Raw genomic sequence first — 15,792 nt, 5'->3', positions numbered from 1 at the left:
ACCTTTGTCCATCATGGTTATTAAAAGTTACAATAGTAACCAATATCTGCAGCCTTTTCTCTGACAACAAATCACAGTTCTATAGCATATTACTAAATCTGGAAAAAAATAGAACTGCCCTTGCATAAACGCATTCATTCTCCCAAACGTCTAATTGACGTAGAGCAGTTCAACTGGTCGGTAGATGTTTTTAATTCTTAACATTTTCAAGAAACATTCAGAAACCCCCAGACTGAAAATAAAGCTGCTTCGACATACAAGGGGGGAAAATTAAAATTAAAACATCAGATCCGTAGACCTTCATCAAGAGCAACAGAAATAAAGAGCAACCAAAGCAATGGATGGAACAGACCAGGAACCCTGTAATTATGGCATGCTATGGAGAGGGTTCTGGAAAGCCAAGCAAGATGATATTTTTATTAACAAATAGTCGTCATGGGTAAGAGAAAGACAGGGAAAGAGAAAGAGAGGGAGGAAGGAAAAAACGGGAGTCTTCATCTCAGAGCAGGTGCCATCAAGATACTAAATCCCACCACCTGCTTTTAAATAGCCGAGTCAGTTTAGCAGCCAAGTCAGATTATTGCAAAATCAACTTCTTTTAAGGAAGGGTACTTATGAAATCTTGCTGATTATTACAATCTCCGAGTGTTGTGGGAGAGGGGAAAGGGAGGAGGTCAACATCCATAAGGCACATAACAAGGAGCTGAGGGGTTTGGACTATATATGTTATTTACCTTTTTGCTCCACTTCTATTTCAAGCATCGGAAGAAAAATGAAAAAAAAAAGTACAAAGGAAAAAAGAAGAAGATTAACACAAATTGACTATTAGGCGAAGATTAAATTAGTCAACAGATGTTAAACACAGGGAGAATAAGAACTGCACAACATTGGATAGAGGGAAACAGACAACAGGAAAACCTAGCTGGAGAAAGATTCTACAGTTACATAAGTGAACATGGATCAATCATTTTAGTAGGTTAAAGAGGCAGTACAGAAAATGCTGGGATGTAGTTTCACTTAGTCAACCTGAATAATGAAAGACTTGACTAATACATGATATACATAGCCTTCTGTTATCCAAGCAGCCTTAACAAGTGAACGTAAAAAGGCCTTCTATTAATATGCTACCATATGCATGTGTTTTATATATTGTATTTCAGTATAAAGAAACATCTTTGGTTAAAGAAAAGGCTAAATGGATTTGCATTTTGGGATCCCCAATATTATTCTTCTGCCAGAAAGAAGTGTTATTGAAATTGCAAGATATACTAATAAAATTGGATTAGCGTTTCTATTTAAAATATTTAATTCAGGGCTAATCTCTTGAAAGTTTTTTTTAAGACTGCAAAATCCAAATCTTGAGCGAGAAGCAAACCCAATATATTTGGGCACTGTTCTCAAGTGGTTTGCTTTTTATGTAAATCACCAATTCATGGTGAGTTTAGTCTCCCCTTTTTCAAAATACAGATGTTTCTTTAATTTCTTTGTAAAAAGATACAATTTCTTGTGGTATTTAATTTTACTGGACTTTTCAGTTTAAGGGCGAAGTGGTCAAACACTGGGCATGCATGTAAGTAATTACAACATAGAAGAATATCTCTTAAGAATAGCAGACAGTGGATTGAACTTAGGCGTAGAGTTACTGAACCAACCACAATTGGCTGAGATTATTCAGCACCCTAAACCAAAAGCAAACAAACCACAGAACAGCTTAACATGATGTATGTATCCACTCAATATATCATTAGTCTCAAAAGTCTATGCTATGCGTAATCAATGGATTTATAGGAGCTTTTGCGTTTTTCTTTAAATCAAAGATTTCCCAATTTTAGAATTTTCAGAAAAGAAAAGAAAGAAAAGATCTACAAAATTGAATGTGACTACTTATTTTGCCTATGAATTTTTCTATAACTGAATATTCTAGCCTGTAAGGTGGTACCTATTGATCCTATCTCAAAGCCTATTCAATGATGATAGTGGAGTCCAGTAGTTCAGCCTAAAATAATACAAATGAAGAGCCAAGGGTGCATACAAAACAGTTTGAGCATGTGTGGGGAAAAAATGTTTTCATTTTACAAGTATTGAAAATGAAGTTAAACTATGCAAAGGTAGAGACACAGTCCTTAATGCTCATGTATTATAATTCAGAGCTATGTACTTTCTTTACTTTGCTTTAAAATACTGCTTGTTTTCAAGATCACATGGCTTAGTTTAAAGTCTTTAAGCAGGCCGACCTTTTCCATTCTGCCACATAGGAGATAAGATTACCAATTTTACTATTTGAACTCTCTCTTTTTTTGGCTGTTACCAATTATAGAAAAACAATCTTCAGAAAGATACCCAAGGTCTTATCTCGTTCAGAAAATCCTGGCAGCAAACCTTAAGATAAAACATTTACAATTTTTGCTCTTGACAAATTCCATAAGTAAGAGTAGAACATCTTGGGAAGATTATTTTATCCTTTTTTTCTATGGAACATACTTTCCCCTCTTATCATGAGAGAGGGAAGGTGATACCTTCTTCATGTTAGCTGTATTGCTGGTTGAAAACACCATGGTTAAAGAAGTAGAGTTCAAGAAGACAAAGGAATAAAAAAATTAATTTGTTTTGTAGAATGGATGGATTATTACCAGCTATTCCATAGTCAATATATGTGATATAATGAAAATTTATTTACTTCCACCTCCACCCACCACAAACACACACAGGGAGGGAGGGAGGGAGGGAGGGAGGGAGAGAGAGAGAGAGAGAGAGAGAGAGAGAGAGAGAGAGAGAGAGAGAGAGAGAGAGAGAGAATCACCAACCCAATAATAGATACTTTTAAGTATTAACAGTGGAAAAACCTGCTACCTTGATTCCATTCGTTCACCTCATCTTTCGATTTACTACAGTGGTTTAATGTAAATTATGCAGCTTACCCTGGTTTCATTTCCCACTGCTTAGAAATGGGAATGTTGGAAATTCAACTTTAGAAATAATAAATCTTTTCATTTGCTCCATCAATATTTTATCCAATTAGCTCTTAAAAATAAGGGCAGTTTACATTCAAAAGTTAAAAGAATATTAGAAACATTTTAAAGACCAACATCAGAAATATTCTGGGTTGAAATGTTCTTCACAAACATAACATGTTTTCTATAATTCAAATGGAAAGATGATGACAGAGGAAAGAAAAGAATAAAGAAAGGTAGGATTTTCTTTTTTGTTAGGTTAAAAAAAAGAAGTCATGACTAATCGGGGTGGGGGGTGGGGAGAGGAAAAGGTAAAATCCACATTAAAATTTGAACAATTTTGTGTTTATTTCCTTTCCTCTTATGGAATTTTTCCGGAGGTCAAAATATATGCTTAAATATTGCTTGTGCATTATTCCATGTGACTATTACGCAATTATCTGTTTCTCTGACACCTTGTAAGGCTTTGCTTCTAAAACTCTTCTAAGCAAAGTTAACCCTTTACATGATCTCCTTTTGGTATTTTATACTAGGACTCTGGAGACATAGGCCTGAATTAAATTGTCTGTCTAAAACAAATAAGTATAACAATCTAAATAGAAGAAGTAAACAAGAAACAAAAATCAGATTGATTGATTGATTGATTGATTATTTATTTATTTATTTGATTTATAGGTCGCCCTTCTCCTCAAATAAACAAACAAACAAACAAGTTTTCATTTAGGTAAATTTAGGTATTTTGCATCAGATTAACAGGATAAAGAGTTATTATCAGAATATGTACCAAATTACTGTTTATTGTCCTGTTTTTTAATAAGTGGTGTAATAAAACAAACAACTTGTCTAATATAATTAATCCAAGGCAGGGATATATCGAGGATGTTCGGAAAAACAGTCAATACAACTATGTTTTGACAAACCGAATTCCATAAATCCCTTTCCTCTGTAGGCCTTTTTATTTGTTTGAATAAATAATTCTGATTTGTGTCCATGTACACTTACTTGCATGCATGGCTCTTATTGAAACTAAAGGGAAAATCTACATATTTATCAGAATACATGCAAGGTTTCGAGTGAAATGCATAAGCAACTTGCTGCAAAATGAATACTAGCTATAAAATTGCTTTATTTACTTTTGCTTTGGTTGAAAATCATTCACCTTGAAAAATGTTGGTCATGGCATTCTTAATGCAGCATGTCTCAATGCCAAGGAAATTTATTACATATTTCATACCAAATTTATTTTAAACACACTGGCATTGTCCAAAAAAAACATGTCCATGACAGTAATTATTTGGAACCGTCACATTTCTCTTTAATAATGATAAAGTCTACCACATGGATTTTATGCACTCAATTCAATCATTAACTGTAAAATATACAGTCAAATTACTTCTATTAATTTTAATGATACTCATATACAGTTTTACCTGGACAGGGTCCACTAGATCTGAACAATCTAAATCAATTTACTATCCCAGGAAATAGAATATAACCAAGTACGGTAAATAGAACAAAAGAAGTTTAAAAAGAGATTTGTAATCCATCACTTCCTGATGCTTGTGGATGTGAGCATATTCTATATTAAAAGAAACAACAGTTTTCCTGCTCAGAATACTAAAACAAGGGCATAAGGTCAACAAACAAATAAATGTTAGCATCATGTACACAGTGGGCACATTGAGTAAGGTGTACATTTTGGGGAACAGCCTGATAAAGTAATAAAATTGCAAGATCCAATAGTACAGCTAGAAAATAAAATACCTCTGAATGTCTTCCACATAATTCCTGGATACAAACAAGGCTTAAAATAAAACATCATACACAGATGTATGAAGTGGTGTCTCTGATGTGCTTTTTAATCCTAAAAGGACTGATTTAGGTTATTTGGAGCATCAACATATACTACACAATTCAGAGAGAAATGTCAAGTGGGCTTCCCTCCATTGCTCCATAACACCTTTATTTCAAGTTTGCATTTTAGGTCTACTTTAAAATTCTGATTTTAATAGCATTTCTCTTGGAAATGTGAAATTTTGAAGTGGGGCACAGCAGCTGAATTGTTGGTAGGAAAAAGGATAGTTTGAAAATGAAAGAAGAACATTTTAATTAACTTTATGTATTTTAGATGTCTGAAATTTGGAAGTAGAACACATATTTACTATAACCCTCATTGCATAAAAATAGCAAAACAAACTACAAAAGTAGGTCCCCCCCCCATTTGAAATATATGGTCTCTAAATAATTTACCACATAAACTGATGAATAGATGACATTCATTTAATGAGTAGATTAATAAATATCTGGAGTTCAGAAGATATAATATACTGATATCTGAACAATAACAAGTTATGAACACTGGAATGCATTATTCTTATACTAAGCATTTGCCTTGTTCACAGGGCCTTCTATTCCTCTTTGTGGTTAAACTAAGTTTGCCAGTGCTTTAGCTTTGATTTAATTTTTAAAATAAGGGTCACAACGGAGCACTTTGCAATGTACTGTCCTGCTGTTCAAGGAAAGAAACTCCAAGGTAAGCAGAGGAACTAAGAAAATATACAGTTATAGTAAGACACAGAAAGTAGAACGTATTTCTGAATCCTGGTAGGCAATGGTGGGTTCATACCAGTGTGGTCCAGGGTATGAACCCACTGTTTTTTGGTGATTTTTTTTTTGTGTGTGTCTCCGTGTCGGAAGAAGCTCTCTTGTGCCCCCCTTCACATCTTACTTAATGCTGACCTTATTCTTCATCCAAAGCACCGCTGAGGGCTTCTTCCACACAAAGATGCTGGGGTAAAAATCTCCGAAAATCAGTGGGTTCATACTGATACGGCTTTCCGGATCACATCGATATGAACTCATCACTGTTGTTAGGTGAAGAAAATGCCCAAATGAGCAAACTGGAAGTGCATTTTTTTGAACTTAAACCTAAAAGTCAGCTGGGAGAAACCCATGCATGCTGCAGCTGAAACAGAAAAGTCTCACATGCCTCTCATATGGCTCTGCATGTCACCTGTGGCACACATGCAACAGTTTGCCATCACAGGCCTAGAGGAAAGGTTATAGTTTCCTACAGTTCTGCTGTATTGGTTTTTTTTTTACTCCAATGATGCTTTCAACTGAATGCAGTCCACAGCTGTATGGTTAGTTATTAATTGTTCTCATTTCCAACATGACGGTTAACCCTGGAATACATAAGAACAATTCATAACTTTGTTCATTCTTAAAGAACTTTGTATTTTGGATTATTTGGCCTTTTCAGCAATAATTTTGTAAAAAGGAAGTAAGTAGGATTCCCAAATCTATTTGTCTCTTTTGGATCTCTTAGCTGTGACAAGAAATTGAAATGCCCAAGGTGATAGAGTGCAATCTTAGCATGAAAGAGTCCTCCATCAAAGGCCAAGTGGACAAATGAAAAACTGCAGTCATCCTTCCATGTTTTTAATAATTAAAAAAATGGATAGTGCTTTATGTTGCAGCTGCATTGGTAGTAAATTAGTTCAGAAGGCAATACGCATTGTCTGATAAGGATGGTTTCCTCTCTCCATGACCTTGAACCTGAAACATACGATGGATTATAAGTGCATTAACTATGAAACACCATGCAGCACAGTGCTTTAGTGCAAGTAAACGAGATACACAACATTGCGTGCAATAAGCAGTTTTATAACAATTATAACATGAGTTTACATGATTTTCCAGATACTGGTGGTTGCTGTGAATGATCAAAGCAAAGCCTCCAACACCTTCAAAATGTATACTGAAAGGCTTACAATCCCCTTTGCAAACAGAACGTTAAAAAGCAGGAAAAGGAAGAATTTAGGCATTGCAGAAAGAAGAAAGCTAAAATTTGAAAGTAGGTTGCTATGGAGAAGAGCAGAGATTCGAACAAGCAAATGAAGCCCCTGGGAAGATTTTGAATACGTCACAGAAATATGGATAATTTCAGAGAACAGATGTGCACCTTATTTTGGCATTACTGCCCAAATAGTATGTACATATACGCATGAATAAAATGCCTTTTGTAATACAGTACTATCTTCTGTACTATCTTCAGTATAGATAGTACAGAAAAAGAATAGTCATATTACCTGTGCCCTAAATTGTTTGAATAATTTTCTCCGCCCACTATAAATAGTGGGCAAGGCAATATAACTGCAATTCCTATGAGTACAGAGATGCAGTTTTGAATGAAAGATTTCCATACATTGAATAGACAATCCTACTTGCTGAAGTGTAAGGGCAATTATACCAAAATTAGGTATTCAACACAAGCAGCACTGTGTATACTTTGGCTGCAGTTAAGAGTTATTAACATTAACATTGTTCCATTGGCCTCATTATTTTTTAAAATCTTCAAGTTGAAATAAACTGGTGCTAGATCAGTCACGAGAAAGGTTGCATCTTTGCACCCAGTTAGGAATCAATTATTGGGCTACATAATTAATTTTATTTCAGAATATGCTACAAACATATTTTTACACTTAAAATGCAGTTCAAAATTAAACAAAGAAGCACCAGTATGTCGCTTGAGATTTTTAAAAATAACATGTAATTAAAAAAATTAATATTCACCCAGTATCAATTCCAAATAAATTTATTCAATATTAAACTCTAAATTTGGTCCATTGATTAGAAAATAATTTTATCCAGATTAGTCCTGCATAGAAAAAATAAGAAAATATGTAATAAATGACCACCAAACAGTATTTTGTAATGCCATTCAGAGTTTTCTTCAGTTAACTGCAAAAGAAATTATTTTTATATATATAAAAAAAACTTCACTGGCAGGAATGTATCCACATTTGTCCTAAGAGCCCAGCAAATGATCTGAAAATAATATTTATGTATTTTTAAACACTCCCTCCTGCTACAGGAAATGATCCCAAGAAATATAAGAACCTTGATATTTGAACGGTGTCATAGCCTCTTTCTGGTAATTTAAAACAGTAATTTCAAGTAAGGGGATGTTATGATCAAAATTATATTTTTCTTAATAGGCAAAAATGCATTGTTTCAAACATGCTACAAGAAAAATGATAGAATGAGCCACCAACAATAAGACACTGGAAAAGAGATATTAAAGTTCAGCATATGCAGTGCATTTCAAATCTACTGATGGTACAAAAAATAAAACCATAGCAAGCATATTTTTTCAATGACACAATGGTAGAAATACACAGCAAGAATGGAAAAAAATATGAACTGTGTTTGGCCTTTAATTGCTTCTTAGTAAAGTTCATAGAAGAATTAAATACTAAGTATTGCCAGTGCAAATTATATTACTGTGTTTTTAATGATGTAATTAGGAAAATTAGTATAAATATTAAGTATGAATGAAGTCTTGGTTGTTAACCTGGCTCATGATTTTTATACAAGAAAAGCACCAATCCAAATTTGTCTCAACTTATTGAATATGTACCTCCCTTTAACTACAGATTAGCTTAAATTTGTGAATATTAAAATAATAAAATGGGGCACATGGAATAAACTGATGCACAATTCATGCACCACTAAATTTTAATTATAGATAGTATCTCTCTTTCTAATAGAAAAGATGACACTAAGTTTGATGTTTAACAATGGAATTTTTAAAAACTGGGCAACTTTTTGTGAATCAAGTAAAAAAAAATGAATCAAGAATATAAGATTTGTGACCAGCTGTTGCTACAGTAGGAAGACTGCAGAAACCTCTGTCAAAAGTTTAAATATACAAAGAGGTTGTCGTAAATTGTACATTTCACTAAATCTTTACAAATTCCAAGTTTCACAGCCTCAACAGCAAATTTCTGCAAATTTGAATGCGTAGGTTCAATGTGTAGTTATTTATGTGTGTAACTGTGGCAGATCCCAGTCACGCATTTGTGCAGTCGGTAGCTGGCTTGAAACAAGCAGAATAAATAGGGAATGCAGACATAAGTTATACAATGCTTCCCTAATTACTATGATTTACTTCTTGACCAAATGGGAAGTGAGGTCATAAGACTGTTAAAGCCATGTGATTTTTGGATTAAAAAACAGAAATGCCAGGCCCAATTGTGGTTTTAAAGTGAGGACCACCTCTGCCTCCTTTTATAAAAGAAATTAACAGCTGCTAAATGTTACTCTAGCTCAGGCTTGTGAAACTGGTGGCCCACAGATCGGATATGTCACGTGAAGGCCATGCCCACTCAGCTCCACGAAGGGGAAAATGTTGAGATATGTCACGTGATGGCAAAGTGACGCTACAAGTTTGACACCTCTGTTCTAGCCACCTCAGAATCCTATTTGTGGCTTTTTGTTATTGGTGTTACTGTTGCTGGTGTTCTGACTTTATTTCAGAAGTCTTATAATTCAGAAATATTCTTAGATCTCTTTATATGCACAATATGTTTGGGATCTCACTGCTGATTTTGAGTATTATTTTATTCATGGAGTATAAAGGGCAATTCAAACATTTATCTTTCCTGCTTGTAAGTAGCTCATGACTGATTTGCAGGCATGGTTTAGATCAGTGATGGTGAACCTATGGCATGCGTGCCACAGGTGGCATGCAGAGCCATATCTGCTGGCATGCAAGCCGTTGCCCTAGCTTAGCTCCAGTGCACATGTGCAGGACAACCAGCTGATTTTTAGTTCATGCGAAAGCTCTGGGAGGGAGTTTTTGGCTTCTGGAGGGCCTCAAGGTGTGTGTGGGCGGGGCCTTTTCACGCTCTCCAGAGGGCTTCCAGGAGGATGGGGGAAGCCGTTTTTGCCCTCCCCAGACATTAAATTATGGGTGTGGGAAATCACATGTGTGTAACAGCGTGCAAACACGGGCTTTTGGCACTTGAGGTAAAAAAAGGTTCGCCATCACTGGTTTAGATTGTTTGCAGACTGATACAATGTCCAACTTCTTCAAAAACATACAGGACTTAATTTTACATGATGTAGTGATTGTGTTAGCTTCCATTTACTTATGGATATGGTGAAACACAGATTTTGACCAGGGGTACATGAAGCTTTGCACGCAACCCACTTAATCATAATGGAGTAAACATGTAGCTTTTAAAAAATGTAATTATTCTGAGGGGAAAGGATGAATATGTATAATTATAGATGTATTCTTGATCAAGGACCGTGATATTTAAGCTGGGGATAAAATAAATTGGGCTAAATCTAGTAATAGCTGGGATATTATTCCCAGATACATCCATGGCACGCTCCAATTCATGAGCCAAAATTACCACAGCAGGTAGTCCTTTCAAAACTAATAGTAAAGTCAGTAGTTTCTTTACAGAACTGCAAGCCAAGCCAATTTGTCAAGAACTGGTACTGGGCATAAGTACAATTTCCTATTGACTGTTTTGAATAGCTAATTCAAGTTCCTTTTTCTGAGAGGAAAAAAAAATCAACTATAGTAGCCTTAAAAGCCAAACACTTAAGAACACAGACAGACACTTGGCCAGCATCACACCATGGCTCCTTTCCACACTTTGTGAAGCTAATTGGAGACCCTAGCCTGCAAGTGTTCTGCATGCAAAAATGGTTCTCAGGCCATAAACATGTGCTTCATTTCTCCATCAGTATGGATCCAGCATCAATTGTGACAACTAGAATAAGGGAAGAAGAAGTGTGTGTGTGGGTGTATGTATGGAGCATACTTACTGTAAGGGACACATTCATATTGGACTTCGAGGTATTTATATGTTCCAGGACAAGGATCAGGAAACACATCAGACCCAGTAACTACTATACATTGCGTTCTGTTGTTACACCTGTAAGAGGAAAGAGAAAAAAATCAACAGAGCAATTTTAGGGAAAAAAAATATCTTCTATGGTTTAATTCTCATCAGATGTAAGGGCTTATAATGTTCTTGTTTCCCAGAATGTGGAGGAAATGTGAATATGTAATTAGTTCAATGAATGAATGTTCAGTGTATAATAGATTCACAGAAACCATGATTAAGAGTTTGTGTAACAATAGATAATTCCTGTCCTTTTTCATAAGTCCAAGTTGTTGTTTTCTGTTTGCTTTTTTTTAATGGTGAAATAATTACTGTAACAAATAATGGAATTTTTTGTCATTTTTTTTGTCAATATAGCTATCTTTTATAGCTGGATATTTTCCAACAGCTGTGCTCTGCATCTGAGAAGCCATAATTTTAAAGATGGAAATAGTACAATAACCTTGATGGTATTGTGGAGATGTGACAAGCACTGTGCCACTAACAGTATTATCGGCAAATTTCTAAGTGTATTGCACTCAACATAAAATATTATTTTAAATTATAAATATTACGGTAACATAAATTGAAAATGATTTAATTATCTCTAAATAAAACTGTAAAATAAAAAGTAAATTGAAAAATCAGGATATATTTTAAAAAGTGTTAAATATTAAAAATCATAAAAGCAAGCCAGCATTAACATTAAAAATATATCAGATTTAATACTGAAACAACTTTACTGAAGATGTCCATCTGCAAGACATTTCTCTAAAGTGGCATTTTATTCAAGTCATGTCCTCACTCAACATTCAGCTCCCACTCCAAAGAAACATTTACAAGAAACCAAACCAGGATACATTTCTCATAAAATGGCCATGCAAATCAGAAGTTGTTGGTTTAAAGGAACTCTGGCAGCCTGTAGACCAGAGGTCTTCAAACTTTAAGACTTTAATACTTCAACTACCAGAATTCTCCAGCCATTCTGGGAGTTGAAGTCAACAAGTCTTCAAGTTGCAAAGATTGGGGATCCCTGCTGTAGACAGATACAATAGAAAAGACTTGATGTTTAAAACTGAACTTTAATTTTGAATATAAATGAAGTGATACTTGTCAAAACCTAGAATAAAACTAAGTTGAGCAAACAACTTTCAGTGTTTCATTGCGGAAGTCAAAGGAAAGAGACAAACAAAAGGTCAGGAACAATTTGGTAACTAAAACAAAAGGAAGTTTGGCTGCTCTCCTGGGTAAGTTCTGTTTGTCAGTAAATTGAAGGAAAGGCAGCCAGATCTTAAAATAATAGTCTAGCCTTTGACTCCAGTCATATATCAAACTACTGCATTACTAGCACTTCCCATACTATTGAATACCCTTGCATAAGTTGAAGACATCTATCTTATGCTGGAAAGTTTCTGACATCTATCTTCCCAAAAAACAGGTGTAAGATTAAGCCACTGTTTTCAATTCATATTTGCTACATGAATATCAAACTAAGCTTAATGGCATAATTTCAGAATAACTTCAGAGGAATTTTTTTTTTCAGAACAGATTAAAAAAACACCTCAGGAAATCTGTTGTAAATGTCACATTGAGTGTCTCATTCCTACAACAATGTTAGCTGCCTGTTGATTCACGTCTACTACTATAAACCAGACAATGTGTATTCAGTAGTTTCCCACAATAAGCTCACAGCTACCCCTCATAATTTCCTTACAAATATGCCCATCTTAACTAGCTAGCTGTTACATTTTTATAAAATGTCTTAACAAAAATAAATACATATGCATATACATCTTCTTAATAAATTCAGAAGATATTTTCATAACAGTAGTTAGAGCTGTAAACTAACAATGCTTTACATCCCAAGTACTGTAGACTGAAATGGCATGACTATACTAATTGAAATCAGGTGCTGGATTTCTTTTAAGCTATATTAATGAAAGAGACTATGCTGTGGAAAGTATTCATAAAACAATTTGGTCCAAGTAAAATTCTCCGGGTCCCGTCAACTAAACAATGTCGGTTGGGGGGCCCCAGGGGAAGAGCCTTCTCTGTGGCGGTCCCGACTCTCTGGAACCAACTCCCCCCGGAGATTAGAACTGCCCCTACTCTCCCTGCCTTCCGTAAAGTTCTTAAAACCCACCTTTGCCGTCAGGCATGGGGGAACTGAAACATCTCCCCCGGGCATGTACAATTTATGTATGGTATGTTTGTGTGTGTGCTTGTTAGTATATTGGGGTTCTTTTTAATTTTTTTAAAAATATTTAAATTTATTTGGATTTATTACGATTTGTTTATGCCTTGTTGTGAGCCGCCCCGAGTCCGTGGAGAGGGGCGGAATACAAATCTAAATAATAAATAAATAAATAAATAAATAAATAAATAAAATGCCTTTCCTTGAAGTGCTATGGTAGCAGTGACCTCTGGTACACTTGGTATGGTTGCTTAGCAATAGCAATAAGCACTTAAGAGTTATATACTGCTTCATAGTGCTTTATAGCCCTCTCTAAGCAGTTTACAGAGTCAACATATTGTCCCCAACAATCAGGGTCCTCGTTTTACCCACCTCAGAAGGACGAAATGATCAGTCAACTTTGACCTGGTGATAATCCAACTGCTGGGAGTCAGCAGTATTAGCTTGTAGTACTGCATTCTAACCACTGCATCAACACATCTTAGGAAGCATTAATGTCTGCACAGGAAGTCCTCCATTTACAACCATTTGTTTAGCAACTGTTCAAAGTTACAATGGCACCAGAAAAAAGTGACTTACCACTGGTACGCTTAAAACTGTCAGAGCATCCACCATAACTACATGATCAAAATTCAGGTGCTGGGAGAATTGACATGTGTATATGACAACTACAGCATCCCAATGTCATGTGATAGCCATTTGCAACCTTCCCACCCAACTTCTGACAAAGTCAATGAGGGAAACTGGATTTGCTTAATGACCACGTGACTTACTCAATTTCAGTGACTCACTTAACAACTGCTTTGCTTAACAACAGAAGCTCTATTCTCAACTGTGGTCATACGTCGAGAACTATCTCTATGTATTTATGTGAATAACTGCCTGGTTTCACGACCAGCCCCAATGGAAGGATAGAATAACAATACAAACTCTCTTCTTTTGACCTAAAGTTCAGGTAATAGTAATTGAAAGTCTTTTAAACATTGATTCATATACAGAGCGTAAGATGCACCTTAGTTTTTGAGGAGGAAAATGGGGGGGGGGGGGCAAATCTGCCTACCAATAATGTATTTATCTGGCTAGTCCTTAGTCTTTTCAGCTTCAGCACATTATTTTATCCCCTGGTTAGTGTTGTGGTTAGCTCTGGCCCAGCTCCTGCCCCAAGGAATGTGAAGGTGGATGTGGGGGAAACATCCACATGTCACAGGCCTGTTTTGCTCCCGATAGAGTCAACTAGTGAATTATGTGAGTGTGATGGAAGAGGGGGGCTTGGCTGACAGCCCAGGAGGAGATCAATCTTCCTTATCTTCGTTGGATTCGTTGGATTCAGATGAGGAATGTATGACAGACCTACGCATGCGTAGAGCTATGCATAGGAGAGAACAACGTAAGACATATTACAGGAGATAAGAGAGGCCACCTGTGGTTGGGTGGGGCTCCAGTAATTAGAACTTCTTATAAAAGAGCAGCGTGCTGGCTTGGCCGTTGTGGAAGATTATCTGATTGTAGTTCGTCAAGACTGTGAATTGTTGTATTCAAGACTGTGTTTGGATTCCTGGATTCCTGGATTCTGGCTTATACTTCATTGTGAGTGTTTATCACTGTTTGGACAACAGTAGCTGTGAGCCAATTCTCAGTTACTCTCCCCGGAGATTAGAACTGCCCCCACCCTCCTTGTCTTTCGAAAACTACTCAAGACCCACCCAGGCATGGGGGAGTTGAGACACCTTTCCCCCAGGCTCTTTATATTTGGTATGTATGTGTTGTTTGGTTTTTAAATATGATAGGTTTTTATATGCTTCTTTTTTAATATTAGATTTGTTTCGCTATAATATTGTTTTTTATTATTGTTGTGAGCTACCCCAAGTCTTCGGAGAGGGGCGGCATACAAATCTAATAAATTATTATTATTATTATTATTATTATTATTATTATTATTTAATACTGGATTTCATTCTTGTATTGTATTTCAATTGTGCCTTGTTGCTACAAGAAATCCCTTTGAAGTTTAAAAGGGAGTTTTTTCTTCTCTTCTGTTGATAAAGAACATTTATTTGCCTTCTATCGTGTGTGTGTGTCTGCTTGGACTAATTAGCCTGTAATTAAGGGAGGTTGGCACACGCTGGCAGAACAGTTAGGGGATAAAATTTGGAGATATTTGGAATAAGATGACGGTAAGAACTGGGAAAATTGTTAGCAGCTCGTTAGGGCTGGAGGAAAAAACTTATTTGGAACAAGCAGCAATGAAAAAAGCCTGCAAAGACTTAATGCTGGAAAAACATTCTTCAAAGTGAATAACAATGAAAAAGCCTAGAAGCTGTAAGAGCTGGGAAGATCGTAACCACCTTGTTAAGGCTGGAAAAAAAGCTTCAAAAAAGCTACATTCAGCATATAAAACACACCCAATTTTTCAGCCTCTTTTAAGGGAGGAAAAAGGTGGGTCTTATATGAAAATATGGCAATTAGTAAGTATGATTTTGTTTCTTAATTTTACTTAGATGGAAATATCTTCTTTTAGTTCCCCTGGCTTCCTGATTTGAAGATTTTTCAATCCCTTTGGATCTTATAACTATCTGGAGTAGTTTTTGACAGTAAAAAGAGGGCTCCAAAAGGGTGGAAATTGCCTTTTTTTTTTTTTGAGCAAAACTGATTAGTTGAAAACCACATAAAATTCCAATATTTATGAGTCTTATTCTACGACTATTATCATAAAAAATGTTTGTAGCTTACCTCTTGCATGATACAGACAAAAGAGATATGCTATCCAGTGGTTTTTAAATATGACCCTTTAAAAAAAAGAGAGATAGTCTAACGGGAAGAGAGAAAAAAAGTCTTACTATGCTTTATATTGTAGTTTATCAAACCTGCATAATGTAACATGATTTGCTATAACTGCCAAAGTCACTAGGCAGATATAAATCACTGAACAATTAGGGTAAAGAAGTATATAATATCCATCAGT

At 35.5% G+C, this 15,792-nt stretch overlaps 1 protein-coding gene across 23 annotated transcripts in view; it reads right to left on the bottom strand.

Moving 5' to 3' along the window:
* Positions 1–15,792, bottom strand: part of ADGRL2 (adhesion G protein-coupled receptor L2) — a 312,721-nt gene that overhangs the window by 69,498 nt on the left and 227,431 nt on the right. For 21 of the 23 annotated variants that reach the window (XM_070746224.1, XM_070746215.1, XM_070746219.1 and 18 more), the window contains exon 4: positions 10,578–10,687. In XM_070746224.1, the coding sequence (XP_070602325.1) occupies positions 10,578–10,687 (110 nt within the window). Of the gene's footprint in view, positions 1–734; positions 829–9,944; positions 9,948–10,577; positions 10,688–15,792 lie in introns of those variants that run through there. The other 2 variants (XM_070746239.1, XM_070746225.1) reach the window with 2 other exon arrangements.

Source organism: Erythrolamprus reginae, chromosome 3 (genome assembly GCF_031021105.1).
Source record: "Erythrolamprus reginae isolate rEryReg1 chromosome 3, rEryReg1.hap1, whole genome shotgun sequence".
NCBI classification, from domain to species: domain Eukaryota; kingdom Metazoa; phylum Chordata; class Lepidosauria; order Squamata; family Dipsadidae; genus Erythrolamprus; species Erythrolamprus reginae.
This window is presented reverse-complemented; position numbering and strand designations above follow the sequence as displayed.